Here is a 16135-nt window from a genome sequence, read left to right on the forward strand (position 1 = left end):
CAGCTTGCTCCAAGCCCCTGTGTCCAACCTGGCCTTGAACACTGCCAGGGATGGGGCAGCCACAGCTTCTCTGGGCACCCTGGGCCAGCGCCTCAGCACCCTCACAGGGAAGAGCTTCTGCCTTAGATCCAACCTGAACTTCCCCTGTTTCAGTTTGAACCCATCACCCCTTGTCCTGTCACTGCAGTCCCTGATGAAGAGTCCCTCTACAGCACCCTTGTAGCCCCCTTCAGACACTGGAAGCTGCTCTGAGGTCTCCACGCAGCTTCTCTTCTCCAGGCTGAACAGCCCCAATGTTCTCAGCCTGGCTCCATACGGGAGGTGCTCCAGCCCCTGATCATCCTCGTGGCCTCCTCTGAACCTGTTCCAACAGTTCCACGTTCTTCTTTTGCTGGGAACCCCACAACTGCACCCACTGCTGCAAGTGGGGGCTCAGGAAAGCACAGCAGAGGGAAAAAAAATCCCCTCCCTGCTCTGCTGCTCACGCTCTGGGGATGCAGCCCAGAAATGGGGGGGGTTCTGGCCTGGGTCATGTCCAGTTTCTCACTGACCGGCACCCCCATGTCCTACTCAGCCCTGTGTGGAGCAAAAGAGGATTTTGCTTCATTTTGTTTACATTTCTGCCAAAAGGAAAAAAAAGTGCAATTCAGAGGGTGAAAAGGGTTTTTATTACAACACCGAGGAGTCCTTGGGTTTAGTCCCTGACAAATACCTTCCGCACAGGCAGTTGGGATCTGTCAGCAACACAGGAGTAACAGGGTTTGAAGCAGTGTGTATAGGCTCTGCGTGATGGAGACACTGATGTATTGGTAACATGCATGACATTTCATTTCTGCAGTTAAAATGGGCCTTGCTTTGCTCAGTTTGCTATTAAAGGTGAAGAGCAAAACCATGTGCTGCCTGTCAGGAAACACGGGTGGCATCATCAAGCTGGTTTTCTGCTGGGAAAACTTGATGTGCTGTGAGAGCTGTGGAGAGGACTTCACATGAACAAAGAGAAATCTTGAATCAAAAGGCTCCAGCGGGGACCCTGGAAGCTGATTTTCATCTCTTCCACCAGCAGAACAAGGGGAATGTCTGGCGCTGTGGCTGGGATGGGTGGGAATCATGGCTAGCTTCTACTTCATGGCCTGGCATGAGGGAGAAGGAAACCCTGAAGGAAAACCTGAGAGGTGAGAGGCTTAAAATGTTCTAAATGCTGGAGAAGAAGGGGGTGAAACAACTTTGGACCTAAAGTATAAGAAAAGTTGTTAGTACTGCAGAGCAGGGCAGTGAAATAGGGTCCATTCGAGGAGGCAACTGCTGCTTCAGGGCTCAGAACATTAGACTGCAGGAGAGCCGGTGAACATGCAGCTGAATGACCCCAGCATCCTGCTGTATGTAGGCTGTGAGAGCTTCACAGAGCGGCCACAGGAATCAGGGAGGGCCCGGCCATGAAGGAGACATTTCTGGCCCATGACAACCCATCACAGTCCCAGTGCTTGGACAGCCTGCAAGGGAGGGAACCTGAGTCATTATATCAATGCTCAATATCAAGGGGTCCTTAGGGGAACACATGGATGTTACTTCTCTTCTGCAATTCACCTTCACGCCAGAGCTTTTCCTTACAACATCACACGTCTGAAGGGATGGAGGGACTGAGGATTGAGGCTAGTGGGAATAGTTCTGTGCCTGGCTGCCAGGATCTCTCCTGCTGCCCAGCTCTTTGACTAGAAGGAGGTCAGAAAGCTCCTGCAGGTTCCAGTTACCCTTTGGGCTCTTCATAGACTGCAGCAAATCCAGCTGCTTTAACGGGGGGAAGCCCTGCTCTTTTTCCATCAGTTCCAGCAGCTGCTTCATCAGGCTTGAAGTCTTGTCCCTGTTGATGCTGTTGTAGAGATCTGAGGGATCTTGGCTCTTCGGTGAATCCCCCATGGCATTTGAAAGGGAAATATCCCTGCTGCTGGCTGTGTGCACGCTGCCCAGGGCATTGTGGAGCCACATCAGGCGCTTCAGCCCTTGAAACTCCTTCCCTTTGTCATGCATGAGCTGGTGCTCAGTCACTGCTCGTTTACTGAAACAAGAAACAGTTATTTAGGAAGCAGGCACAGTCAGATCTATGCTCCTATTTCAAACGTGGTTTGCTGGTTTGCAGCCATCAATCTTAGATGTTTTGCCAAGCTGAGGAAGGAGCGCTGGTAGTGCCTACCCATGATGTGGAGGCTTAAAAGAGCTCTTAGAGATTTGGTCTTTCCTAAATTTGGGGTCTTTTCAGAGGTTTAAATACCAGAATTAAGTTCCCTTTTTGTGACCTTAGTGTTCTAGGATTGATGGGTTTTCTTTCCTTCCAGAGCTGCAAGTCAGGAGTAATTTAACTGGAATCAGTGGTGCCCATGGAATGCCGAATCCCAGGATGGTTTGGGTTGGAAGCGACCTTAGAGATCATCTCATTCCAGCCCCTGCCACGGCCAGGGAACCTCATTATTTTCTTTGGATATACCAAAAACTTTGAGCCAAATATTGACTGAGGAGGACAGGCTAATTCCGGGATGCAAATATTGCTGGATCTGGGGCTTTTTAGATAACACCTAAGTGCAGCTCTAGGCTCCCACTGCAGATTTAGATTGGAATGGGAACCTAAATATGGAATTTCAGCATGTGCCATTCCCATGGCTTGTGCTGAACAGCCTTAAATGGTTCATTACACTGTGTTGAAAGGCATCAACTGAAATGTGGTGAGCGTTCCACATCTAAAATGCAGTTGGTCTAATTTTATACTGCATGGAAAGCAATGTAAAATGCTTCTGCATCAAATACATAAGCATTTTCTTCTACTCTGGAGTAAACAAGAGCAGTCAGGATGCAGCCCATTAAATCAAAGGCAAGCAGACCTCTAACAGCATTAAGTAAAAGGATGATAGTTCTTACTTACTTTGCAGTGTCTTGACATGCTGCAAAACAGGTAAAAGAAAGAATTGCCAATAGTGTAACCACCTGCAGAGATCTGTCGGGCAGGAACATCTCTCTTCTTCAAACCTGCTCCACGGGACAAGAAGCTGACAGTATGATCCAAATCTTTTATTCTCTAGTCTTTCTTTCACCTGACAAAATGAATTCCAGCCTTGAAGCACTGGTAGAAGTGGAGCATTGTACTACAGTACATCAGCCCAGGACCTTCCAGAACATCAGATGTGTGGATACGTAACACAAACCAGTAAAAAATGAGCAGATTTCACAGTATAGTTCTCACTTCCTTGCTAACAGTCCTAATTCTCCTTTTCCACTCTTGCCTCTCAATTTCCCACTCTTGTCCATTTGCAAGCAAAGGAGATTATTTCATTTAGAACTGGCAAGACAAAAAACTTGACAGAAATTTAACACAAAGATCAGCATTGCTCCTCAAATGGCTTTTCTTTACACTCACTTGAATGCTGAATTCTCAATGACTGCATAGAAAGGCAAATTAAACACCTGGGTGTAAAAATTTCGCTTGTTCCTATACATTTACTCCACTAATTTGTCATTTCCTTGGACAGTATGTTCACATTAAACTAGATATAAAGTAACTAATGGATATTAGTTCTGAGTAAAGATATCTGTATTCAATACAGATGTATACTCATAAATATACACGTAGATGTGTGTAGATGATATTTTAGGTTATGCTAAGGTAGAACTCCTGCTTATACACAGTAGGTAAGAGATACTTTCCTATTGTAAGCTATGTATGAATTAAAAAGCATCTTCCAGTTCCAAAAGTAACATTAGCTACTTACTGGTGATCCTGCAGAGCCCACAGGGAAGTTCTGCCCTGCACAGTCGTGTCTCCTGGCCAGTCCTGTCACAACCTCCCAGTTGCAATGACACCACGTGCCTTTCACCTCCTTTTATACCAGCCCAGAAACCACAGAAACAATAGACATGAGCTCCACAGCACGGTGTGACTAAGACCTTGACTCTCATGGCAGTGAAATGAGACAGCTCCCTGACTCCAGCGAGAATAAATCTTGGATTCTGACATGTTCTGTTCAGCTGTTACTAAGGGAAAGATCACACGTTTATGGACATCTTCTTACTCCTTTGCTGTCTCTCCTGAACCCAGGATGTTGTCTTGTGAGCACTTTTTATTCCAACACAGTGTTCCTGTGCCCCAAGGTGATGGAAAAGGCATATTCAAACCTGTTGTTGCAGGGTTATCAGGAAAAATGTCTGTGCTATGCAAAAGAGATCCCCCTCCCCTGCTGTCCTCATGGACTTACTCATAGGACACTAAAGTTGCATAGGAGGAATCTAAATCAACAATACCAATGAGCTCTGTAGTGCCAGTAGTCATACAGTCAGCAACTACCAAACGCTCAGGCAAAAAGCCAAATGCTTTGAAACCCCAGGAGCTGATGTTGTGTGAGGCTTGAGGCTCACTTCATGATCTCTAACCAGGTAACTGCATTAGCATTTGGATACTCAGGATGTGGCTGGATCATTAGGCATAAGCAGTACTTAAGAGGACTGGTTCCTGTTTCTCAAAGTAAAAGAAAGTGAATGTATTTGTCATGTCTGGGGGAATGATTGGGAAGCTGGTTTAGTGTTACCAGAAGCTACTGATTCCTTTCACGTAGTCTCAGCCATACGTTCCTGTTCAGCCCAGTCCCAGGTGAATGCAGGCACGTTGTCCAGACAGAGACAGTGCTCACACAACCTCCTCCATTCTCACAGCTTCTATGGACAACAAATTGCTTTGATTATATTCCTCAGGATGGGTTATTTTGAGCCCTGCTATTTCAGAGCGATCAAATAATGTTCCTGATTTCCTTACGTGAGTTAAGGAGTGTCACTCATTAAAGAGAATGAAATATATTACCAATTAAGGATGACATTTATTAAACGCTGGTAAAACAGGGGCCTGCTTCACATCTTGGTTTCCAGGGTAGCAGTTATGCTGCAGTTACACTGAATATCGGCCCATGAAAACAAGGTTTCTTAGTTACATCTGCAAGGACTAATGAGCATTGGCCAAAGTCATGTCCAAAACATGTGGTCTAATTCATCCTTGAACTTTTTGAGTCTCCGTGCAGTGGGTTTCACCATATGCAGTTATTACCATCTCTGCAGGAAGAACTAATCCTACGTTGATGTGAGTGGCTACAGACAGGACAGAGACACTGACATGGGGTCGGTAAATGGGGACTTGAGGCATTCTGTGCTGGCCAAACCACGTTGCCTCGTCTACGCTCCTCCACTGGGTATTTCTCCCTACCCAAGGACTTGGAAGAAGTCAAAATAACTTTGGTTGTGATTTTGTAACATGTCCCTGAGGGATGTATGTGAGGAAAGGCTGTGCTGGAGCTATGATTTATCTTTGAGAAGCATCTGTGCAAAGACTACAGGCACCAGCAGCATGGTAGGGAAGAGAGGCTGCAGGGATTGATTTCCATCATTTGCAATATTTCATAGAATCCCAGCCTGGTTTGGGTTGAAGGGACCTTAAAGCTCCTCCAGCTCCAACCCCTGCCACGGGCAGGGACCCCTTCCACTGGAGCAGCTTGCTCCAAGCCCCTGTGTCCAACCTGGCCTTGAACACTGCCAGGGATGGGGCAGCCACAGCTTCTCTGGGCACCCTGGGCCAGCGTCTCGGCACCCTCACAGGGAAGAGCTTCTGCCTAAGAACTCATCTCAGTCTCCCCTCGGGCAGGTTAAAGCCATTCCCCTTGGCCTGTCCCTACAGGCCCTTGTCCCAAGCCCCTCTCCAGGTTTCCTGCAGCCCCTTTAGGCACTGGAGCTGCTCTCAGGTCTCCCCTTCAGGAGCCTTCTCTTCTCCAGGCTGCCCCAGCCCAGCTCTCTCAGCCTGGCTCCAGAGCAGAGCTGCTCCAGCCCTCGCAGCATCTCCATGGCCTCCTCTGGCCTCGCTCCAACAGCTCCACGTCCCTCTTGTGCTGCTGCCCCAGAGCTGGATCAGGACTGCAGGGGGGGTCTCCCCTTCACACAGCAGAGGGGCAGGATCCCCTTCCTGAGCTCCTGCTCATGCTCTGGGGGTGCAGCCCAGCACATGGGGGGGGTTCTGGGCTCAAGCACACACTGAAGCTGGGTCATGGGGAGCTTCTCATCGACCAACATCCCCAAGTCCTTCTCCTCAGGGCTGCTCCATCCAGCCTCTGTATTTGTGCCTGGGATTGCCCTGACCCAGGGGCTGGACCCTGCACTTGGCCTTGTTGAACTCCACGTAGTTCTCATGGTCCCACCTCTCCAGCCTGTCCAGGTCCCTCTGGATCCCATTCCTTCCCTCCAGCATGTCAAGTACACCACACAGCTTGGAGTCAGCAGCAAGAACATTTTCTAAAGACATATAAAATGTGGTGATTGCTCAGCTTATACCACAGCCACACACGCAGCAGATAACATTTCCAACTCTGTGGGAACGTCGCTAATGTCACAGCGAGAAACTGTACAAACAGCAGCTCCGGGTGGTATTTTTAGCTGGTAGAGATGAATCTCTGCAAGAGCCTGAGCAGTGTGGAGCAGACTGAGAGCCCATTGTGCCAGGGATGTTGGGATTGTGTTACTTTGGGGCTTCCCTCAAAGCACACTTGGAGCCTCCAATGGTTTTAGCCTTGCTCCAAAGCCTTCGCTCCCACTCTGTGGCTTTTCCCGGTCTTCAGGCCTCATTTTGCATCAGAGGGTGGCTTTGCCGTGCAGTCCCCTCTAGGCAGGAGTGTTTGAGCAAGGCAGGGCTGTGCCAGTCACCGCTTCCCAGTGAGTGATTCTTTTGTTTTGCTTTCTCCAGGCCTCTTCCCCTGGGAGCCAGGTGGGGGAGGAAGGGAATGGGGCTTGCTGCGGAGCATGAAAAGGGAAGAGAAAGCCCGGAGGCCCAGCTGAGGGGGAAGAAGGAATAGGGGGAGGGCGCAGAAAGCAAAGCCAATGTGCAAACAGCCTCGTTAGGGCGAGGGGATCCTTTTCCCTAGGGTTTGAAAACTTCCTTAACCAGACTGTGCCGCATCAGCGGGCTCCTCTGTCTGCAGCGGGACGGACACCCAGACCTGATGCTTGTTTTCCACGTGCTCTTCTCTGTCACTCCCCAGTAAGAGGCGCGGGGGCTCCGGAAGGCTCCGCGCTTCTCTCACGTACAAATCGACTTCGTTTTCGTCGGGTTTCTTTTCTCTCAGCCCAAACCTCCCATGAGCGGCTCAGCGCGCAGCGAGACCCGCCCTGCGCAGAGGAAACGGTTTGACCGCGCTGGGATGGCAAACGGAGCTGCCCGAGCTGGGGGGAGCGGCTGCTGCTGAACGGCTGCTCCCTTCCTGGCCTCCCTGACGGCGGGGGGAGAGGAAGCGGCCCCTCGCAGCCCACCCCGAGGCTCGCAGGGCTTTTTGCATCCCTACCCCCGTGTCAATGCGGGGTCTCACCGGCCCCTGCCCCGGGAGGAAGGAGCAAGCACAAGCGCCTCGGTAACCATTGTAAGAGATGAAATGCAGCTCCTAAAGAGCAGGCTGCCGGGCTCCCCTCGGTTTGGGTGCTCATGTAGCAGCACCTTAATGCTGCGGGGACAGTTGCATGCAATGCAGAGGTGCAAGAAACCACTTTTGTGTGATTCTGTGCAGGGCTGCATGGGCAGTTTTAAGTCCTGCCCCTAATCCACTCCATCCTGCATCATCCCGGAGAGAACTCCCGTCTCCCAGGGGATTAAAATCAGAGCTGCACAGCAGTGAGTCAGGCTCTGTGGTAATTTTCCATTTTCTGATTTCATGGCAGATTTGCCTGAGCTCTGCCTGAACACAGCAGTGAGGGAAGGGGCTTTGTCCTGCAGGGCCAGCCCTGGAGCCAAGCCTGGGGCTGACCCTTTCCTTCCCGAAATAGCGTCTGGAATATTTTCTGCGTGCAAAACAAATTCAGGTGAAGCTGAGACAAAGCCTCAAGTCCCTTTGTGCTGCTGCTGTAACCCCCACAGGGCTCTCTGAGCTTGCCCCTGGGTCGATGGCTGGAGAAGCCTGCTGAGAACCTCGACTGAGCAGAACCAGAATGGTCTTTAAGGCCCTTTCCAGCCCTAACCATTCTATGATTCTAAAAGCAAACCAAAGTACAAGGAGAGGTATCTCCTAGGGCCCTGGGGCTGCCCCTCATGAACGAGCTCTCTGGGGAGAGGGAGAGGGGAATGCTGCCATCCAGCACCCAAATGTGGCTTTGCCGGCCAGGGGAGGAGGTCGGTGCTAACCCCAGGTGAGTTGGGGCAGCCCTAAATCCTGCCTGAGTAGCCAGGGAGCCCTGAGGTTACCTGTGCATCAGCTCTCTTGTCCCCAGGCTTTATGTAGAGGGGATACCCAGTTGCTAATGTCTGTAGGACTAAGAAGGTGTTTCCTAAAGGACCGAATTGGCCAACATCTAGTTTGGATTTCTTATGGCTGTATAGTGCCAGCAAGTGGTGCACTGGTCCTGAGGAGAGCAGTGCATCAGTCTGCCACCATGCAAAGTGGTGATCAACACCCAGCCCTTAGATGTGACAGAGGTGGGACCCCAACAACAGCAGAAGGCTCACACATGGAAAGGTGGGGTGACTGCTGAGTAACTAAGAGCCACCAAATGACATGTCTGTCGTTGAAGTAAATGGACTTTCTGCTAGCTAATCCCCAGTGCTGAGTCTCAGGGACACGCTGTGCCCCTGTGCCGGATGCAGAGCATGTCTCAGTTTAGGTCTGTCATGTATAAACTACGGTCTGCTGTTTCACTCTCCCTTTACTTAAGGTTTGAGGCTGAGCTGAAGGCTGTCACAGTGCACAAATGTATGTATTTTAATAGTGAGGGAATAAGGAACAGGACTTGTACCCTGTAGACAGAAGAGCAGTCATGGTGGGAATAAGCTTACGCAAACTGGTGGTGACATCGAAAGATCAGGCAAGTTTAAGTCACTGTTTCTTCAGAAAATAGCCTTCATCAAGATTAGTTTGTTGGCAGGATGTGAAAATGGGCTGAATCCACAAGAACATCCCAAGCAGGCAGCTGAGGTATGACTGTGTGCAGTCACTTGCCTGAGTGAAGCGAATGCCTGCCCCCTCAGAGCAGTTCCATTGTGTTCCTGTAATGACACTTCCAAGCAAAAGCCCTTTCTGTAGATAGGGTCATGCCAGTAACTAAGTATTTTTGCTAATGTCTTGTTTTGCTTGAGAGCAACTTCTTTGCTGACAGAAGTAATTCTTTAGTAAATACTGCCTGTCTCCTGAAGCATCCCTTAAATTTGCCTCACACAGCTGAGGTTTCCTCCACATCATAATGGCTGGAGTATATTCATTTTATTATGTGAGATTTAAATCTCTGGATCAATGATAGCAGCTTGACTGTAACACTATTTCTGGTCAGTCTGGTCATGGATTCAGGGCTGGCTGTGTTATAGTGACTGTGTTCCTCAGTAACTGTGAGGCATCAGGTGCCTCTTCAGCCTAGGCTTAGCTCATCCGTTTGGAGTAGATCTGGTCTTGGTTTTGAAGTCAGTGATGTCTTCTTCCTTTGATGGAGGGATGAATGTAAAAGCTCTGTACATCTTACAGATGTTGGACACAAATGGCATTTTCTTCTTCAAAAGGAAGAGAAATACACTATAAATTTGGAATAAGGAAGAAAGTGATGTAACTCAGTGTAGCTTGACGTGTGTACATGTACATGTATAGAATGCTGCTCAGGGCTGTTTCAGGGTATCGTCTTTGGGAGCACAATCCAAATGCTGAGCTCTGAATTACTCCAGTGCTGTGTGGCTGTGTCAGGGCAGCCTAAAACCAGCTGTGGAAATAGGGTGTGGGGTTTTGGCTGAATACAGCTGCCTCTAATCTGACCTCTGCCTTTTGTCACGGTGACATGCCAAGTGAAAATGGATGGTGTGTGGGTGATGTGCTTGTTGCTCCCTGACTTACGTTTGGTGTGTTTTGGTTTCGTTTTAGTTAATATTCCTTATTGCAAAACTCGAAGCACGTTTGTACATTATGTGCTGTGAGGCAGGGTCGAGTCAATGGCCAAACCCCAGGGGAGGAGGGAGGTGAGGATGGGAAATCACCACTTCAGGTCATAAAGTGAAATGGCTGAAAAGCCCCACTTCAGCTTTGAATTATTTCCTTTATGCTGCCTCAGGAAATTGACCCTCAGCTAATTTACATTGCAGTGCGTTAGATTTCTTTAATTAAGAGCAGGTAACTGTCACCTAACTACACATAAGGCTACTTTAGAGCAACACTCAAAATCCTTGTTGTTTCTCTGTCTCTTGGCCCATTTTGATTCTTGGGACGATTTTATTGAGAAGAGGCTCTTACAAATAATAAGGGATGCTGCAAAAGGTTTTGGCAAATTTCCATGAATGGTACCAGCTGGTTGTTTTGATTCCAGTTATTTTATGTACGTGCTGATAGAATTTTGGTAGACTGACATGCCATCCTCTGCACAGTTCCTGCTTGGAAAATACAGTACCTGGGTATTAGTTTGTGCTCAAAACGCCTTACCACGTATGATATCACTCAAATACATTGTTGATCATCCTTCCACCAGATAAATTTGTCTGCTCTTGCCTGAATCAATAGGTGAAACCTACAGACAAGGCTGTGAAGTGATATTTGGAAAAGTTATTGCAGCAACAGCCCTGGATGAGTTTCTCCTATGACCTGGTAACACAAACCAGGGGTTTGTTATCTCAGGCAACCCCCCTGGAGTGAGTTATTCCCCAGAGAAGGGCACTGGAGCTGGTGCAGGGCCTGGAGCACAGTGTGATGGGGAAGGGCTGAGGGACCTGGGGGGTTCAGTGCGGAGAAGAGAAGGCTCAGGGGGGACCTGATGGCTCCCTACAAGTGCCTGAGAGGAGGATGGAGCCAGGAGGGGCTGGGCTCTGCTCCCAAGGAACAAGGGATGGGACAAGAGGAACCGGCCTCAAGCTGCCCCAGGGCAGGTTTAGATGGAGCTGAGGAACAATTCCTGCCCCAGAGGGTGCTCAGGCATTGGAACAGGCTGCCCAGGGCAGGGCTGCAGTTACCGTCCCTGCAAGTGTTCACAGCCCGTGGAGACGAGGCCTCAGTGCCATGGGTTAGGGGTGGCCTTGGCAGTGCTGGGGTAAGGGTTAGACTGGATGAGCTGAAAGGGCTTTTCCTGGTTCATTCCTGGTTCATTCCATGACCCAAGGGATGCTCCAGGCCGGGGCAGACTCGCGGCGCCAGGAGCGGTCCCTCGGCTCCCTCCATCGCCTGGGCCGAGCGGGGGGGGCGGAATGAAGCGAGCTGTCAATCATCGCCACGGCGCGCTCTGATTTGCTGCGCGTGACGTCACGTGGGAGGTGGGCTGCCCGTATATAACGGCGGACAGGGAAGGCGCTTGCCGCCATTTTGTCCAGTGAGGAAAAGAGGAGCGGGAGTCTCGTTGAGGGTCGAGTCGGCTGCGAGCTTAGCGCGGGCTCCCTTCGGGCGCCCTCCCTCTTAGCATCGGTGAGGAGCTTCACCTCGGAGGTCGGGGGGGGGAAGGCGGCACCCGTGGTCTCGGTTCCCGCCAGGGCCGGATGGAAGCGGCGGTGCCCGGTGGCGGCAAACAAAGAGCAGCCGCCATTTTGTAACTCTGGGCCGCGGGCGGTGGCTGCAGCTGCGCTGAGGAAAGCCGGGCGGGGAGGACGCGGGTAGGCCACGGATCGCCTTGGAGAGCCCGCTCGCTGCCTTTCCTCCGTGGCCACCGAGGCGAGGTGCGGCTGGGCGGGACGTGCCGCGGGGGTGGCGTGGCGCCTTCCTCCCGCTCGGCGGGAGCGCTGCTTCCTCCCGCCATGCTGAGGAGGAGACGCTCTGGAGGGATTCCCCGGACGTTCTCGCCGTGGCCTCCGCCGGAGATGGCGCTGCTTTTTCCTTCAGCGAGTGCGGCTTCCTCCGGATCCCGCTCCGAGAACAATGGAGCCCTTCTCCCACGCGACATTCCCTCTGCAGGCCCGCCCCCCCTGTAGTGCGGGAGAAAGGGGTCCAGAGAAACACTCCTTTAAAGATAGAGGACTTAAACCACATTCTCTAAAGTATTGAATTTTAATCACGATTACAGTATAGCAGCTAGGAGTTTTGTTTGGTTTTAAACATTCTCCTCCCCCTGCAACCCCCCCCCAGCCCTTTCCCTCTTCTTCACAGCATTTCTGTCATCTGACCATGCAATTGTTGGAAATTTATAAGAAAAGCAACCAAAAGAATTACTTCCCCTGTAAGTGAATAAACACATGGTGTGTGTTAAAAATGTATGAACTTACATTTTGCTTTCATCCTAGCGATGCATCGTGATTCTTGTCCGCTGGACTGCAAGGTTTACGTGGGTAACCTTGGAAACAATGGCAACAAAACCGAACTAGAGCGAGCTTTTGGCTACTATGGACCACTGCGCAGTGTATGGGTGGCAAGAAATCCTCCTGGCTTTGCTTTTGTGGAGTTTGAGGATCCACGAGATGCAGCTGATGCAGTAAGAGAACTAGATGGAAGGTAAATGTGCTTCTTGACTGTTTGGCTTGCCCGGTGAAAATAAGATTGTGGGTAGTGACAGTTTAAATTAGGAAGCTTCAAGTGGTAAAAATAAGGACTCGACACACTTGTTACACAGTATTTATGTATGTGGTGATAATGGGGTAGTCTTAATAGTGCAGGAATAGCATTGGAACAGTTAATTTTACATTTTGGAGCTGGAATCCCAAGTTAGACATGACTTGGACCTCTTGATGTGCATTAGTGAAATTAAGGATGGTGTTACTATAAAGAGGCAAAGCTGATCAGGGAGCTTCTGCTTGATTCCTTTGCCTGCTTTAATAGCATGGCAAGCTCTAGAAGTGACCAGACCTTTTGTCTGTCATGCTGGAGATGACACTGTTAGACTAAATACTGTGTGCTTTGACTAATGCACATACAGAGTCCTGTGTGCTTGCCTATTCCCTTTTTTCTCTCTCCCTTCCCTAGGTTCCTTCTAGCGGCAGCCTTCTCCCTGGCAATGCTAATGGATGTCAATCTCTCTTCCCAGAACCCTCTGTGGGTGTCGTGTCAGAGTGGAGCTCTCCAACGGTGAGAAGCGGAGTCGGAACCGTGGTCCACCCCCATCCTGGGGCCGGCGTCCTCGAGACGACTACCGCAGAAGGAGTCCTCCTCCCCGCCGCAGGTACCCGGGGGCACAGTACACTTGTAGAGCTGTTGGCACTGTTACCACTTAGCATCCTAGAAGCAGGCTTTTTTAAAAGCATGTTGATGGATAACGTTCCTCTGTCTGATCCCAATTTGGAGATGGCAAATGCTTAAAAGAAAACCCCAAGCCCCCACAAAATCGAGGTGAACTTGTGTTGAATGTTGGCTTTTGTCCGTAGGTCACTGTCCAAGTTGGTAGTCAGCGCCCTCTATCCTGGATTTATCCTCGTTTCTCCTAAAATCTGCTCATCTTCTAGTCACACTTTCCCTTTCTTCCCCATACTTCAACTTAGGCTGTTCCTTTCCTTTATTCCATAATGGCAAAACATGACATACAGCAGCTTAGCATTTCCATACAGATGTTGTTTCTCTGCTTTGTTTGTGCCATTTAAATCCTTTCCAAGTAGGCAGCTGTTCAATAATCAAGTAATAACAGTTGCTCTGAACATCTTGAATCTTTACACTTTAGTGGTAGTTTGCAATTAAAACTTCGTGTGACCATCCTGTCACTTGAGGTTTACAGACCCAGCTCTAAAATATAGCAGGATTTTTGGGAGCTGACCCGTTCTTGGACCCAGACTACCTTGTCTGGTGGTATAAGACTACAAGGTGATTTTTGCAGGACTGAATTTACCTGTTGCAGGTGAGTGAAGTCCTCCCAAGTCAGGGTTTGGAGCTGTTTAAAAAAAAAAAAAGAAATGACACGTTAGGAGTATTTGTTAGCTACTAGATGGTTGTACTGATGGCTTGTTTTTCATTTTTTTTATGCTTTTTTTGGTCCATCTATTAATAAAAATGAACCCGTTACAGAGTCACCATCATGTCTCTTCTCACCACCCTCTGAGTCTGCATTAGCCAGTCAACTAGCCCTTTCAGCGTCATGTGACCAGCGCGCCCCATGCAGCTTGGCTGGTGTCGTTTCACATGACCCAGGCATGGCCAGTCGTCAGGTTGCACCGCCCTTTGGTTCCCGAGCATGCTGTTTTCTCTCAGCCTTCTCTCCAACCTTAACCAAATCGGCAGCAGCCACCTCGACCGCCCACCCAATTCCCGGCCAATCAGCTCAGCTGTTTATTTACCAAATGTCTTCACAACAACTACAGCAGCAGCCTTCGGCTAACAAAAAAGCAGGAAAAATCCACAACACCCCCTCCGCCAACCAACTAAATACAACGCAACATCTGGCAAAACCTTTTCAGCAAATTCTTCTTGGCAGTCAGTCCGGCAGCCTCACCTCACCATTTCTAGCTTGTTGAAACCAAAAACTAGTAAGTTTTTCCTGCTTATACAGTTTACTGCTGGTTAAAATAAGGAGTAAGCGGCTTATAAGTAATTACTTTTCTCAATCAAAGGCTGGCTGTGCATAATTGAGTGGTAACGTACATATGTTGCTTGAGAAAACTTTTAAGGGTGATATGGAAGCTCTTACACTGTGAATAACGTTCAAACCAGTATATTTGCATGTGAGATGCCAAACTAAATTTGTAGTAAAGCTCTAACCAACTTAGCTTTTCCTTGCCAGACAAAAATCCTATCACCTTTAAATGGTTTTACTAACAGTTTTCAAAACTTAAAACAGTGACTTTTTGGGATGAACTGGGCCGAGCTAAGGTTTTTTTTTTTATTTCTTTTTTGTTTATTATTAAAAAAATAGTCTAAACACACTCGATGGCATTAAAAATGACAATCACAAATATGCAGTTCTAATGTAGCACTTAATGGCATTATCAATATTGACCCTGAGCGCATTTTCACTTTTTTTTTTTTTCCCCACTTGGTATCTCCTGTGTCTGGTTCTGGACCTTTTTGGCTTGCATGGGTTCCAAAACGTTTGCTCTGTGCTATCTATTTTTGTTTGGAACCACTCGTGGGACTTTGGTGTGGTGTTCTGGGCAGTGTATTTAGTTGAAATGGGAAGTGTTGCAGTGGACAACTGTGTTCTGAAGCATTCTTTAGTTAAAAGTGAGTTCCTGGTTGGAAACGTGCTGTTCACACTGAGCTTTGGTTTACTGCCTAATCTTTCCATGCCTTTTACTGGATGATGGATGCCAGTTTTTCTTGGCACGTTCCCTGGGCCCAACAGGGAGTTTGACAAGTTGGGAAATGCCTCAGCCCGTTAATGCTAAAAGAAGTGATCAAAAGCCTCACATTTCTCTTTCTGGTTCTAGATCACCACGAAGGAGAAGCTTCTCTCGTAGCCGCAGCAGGTATGCATCAGTTAATTCCAGCATGGGCTGCCTTGGCTGGGAGGTTTAAAAAGAGGAAGCAGACCAGCCTAACAGCTGGGCTGGCATGGTGATTTGGTGAGGGGAGGGACTGGGTTTGCTTCTGTCATGTTGCTGTGTGGAGTTAATATATTTACACAGCTGCTTGAGATTCCAGAGCTGGGAATGGAGTTAATTTTCTCTGGAGCGTATTCCACACAGGGGTTGTCAGTGGAAGGATGTAGAGAATGGAACCAGTGAGTTCTGTAGCTGTCCAAAGCTCCTGCCCGTTTATCAGTTTCTCTGTCAGTGTGTTGCTTCCGCCAGACACAGCAGCAAGTGCAGATGATGCTGAACACAAGGAGCTTGTTCTGCTGTCATACTGCAGGCTGTTAGGTGACAGTGGTGTAACACAGTGTTACAATGGGCTCTCTGCAGCTTCCTGAATTGCTGTAGCATAAGAGGAGCATTGCTGTACATGCTGTGGTTACAGCATGTTCACAGAGGTGCCTGTGCTCACGGTCAGACTCCGAACAAACTGCTGCAGAGGAGTTGATACTCATTCACAGTGTGACTTAAGCCACATTGTATGGCTCAAGCTGATTATTCAAACCTGAAGGAAAGGCAGATAGCATCACCTTCAACAGGTTTCTCTGGTTGAATAGTTAAAAGGGTTTTAGAAGGGTTTTTAAGAAGAGTTTTAACTGCTCAAACCCTTCACTTCCTGAAGGGAAGCTGCTCTTGATAACCAGATTCAGCTTTGCTTTGATGCTGTAGTCATTTTGCATTGTAATCTTCCAACAGGTCCCT

At 48.9% G+C, this 16135-nt stretch overlaps 1 protein-coding gene across 1 annotated transcript in view; it reads left to right on the top strand.

Annotated features, from left to right (window-relative positions):
* The first annotated feature begins 11319 nt into the window (after positions 1–11319).
* SRSF3 (serine and arginine rich splicing factor 3) overlaps positions 11320–16135 on the top strand; it is a 6159-nt gene continuing 1343 nt past the window's right edge. Inside the window, exons 1-4 of the mRNA XM_080633118.1 lie at positions 11320–11417; positions 12227–12434; positions 12964–13098; positions 15290–15328. Of these exons, the coding sequence (XP_080489244.1) occupies positions 12229–12434; positions 12964–13098; positions 15290–15328 (380 nt within the window). The 5' untranslated portion in view covers positions 11320–11417; positions 12227–12228. The remainder of the gene's footprint in view (positions 11418–12226; positions 12435–12963; positions 13099–15289; positions 15329–16135) is intronic.

Source organism: Psittacula echo (assembly GCF_963264785.1).
Source record: "Psittacula echo genome assembly, chromosome: 22".
Taxonomy (NCBI): domain Eukaryota; kingdom Metazoa; phylum Chordata; class Aves; order Psittaciformes; family Psittacidae; genus Psittacula; species Psittacula echo.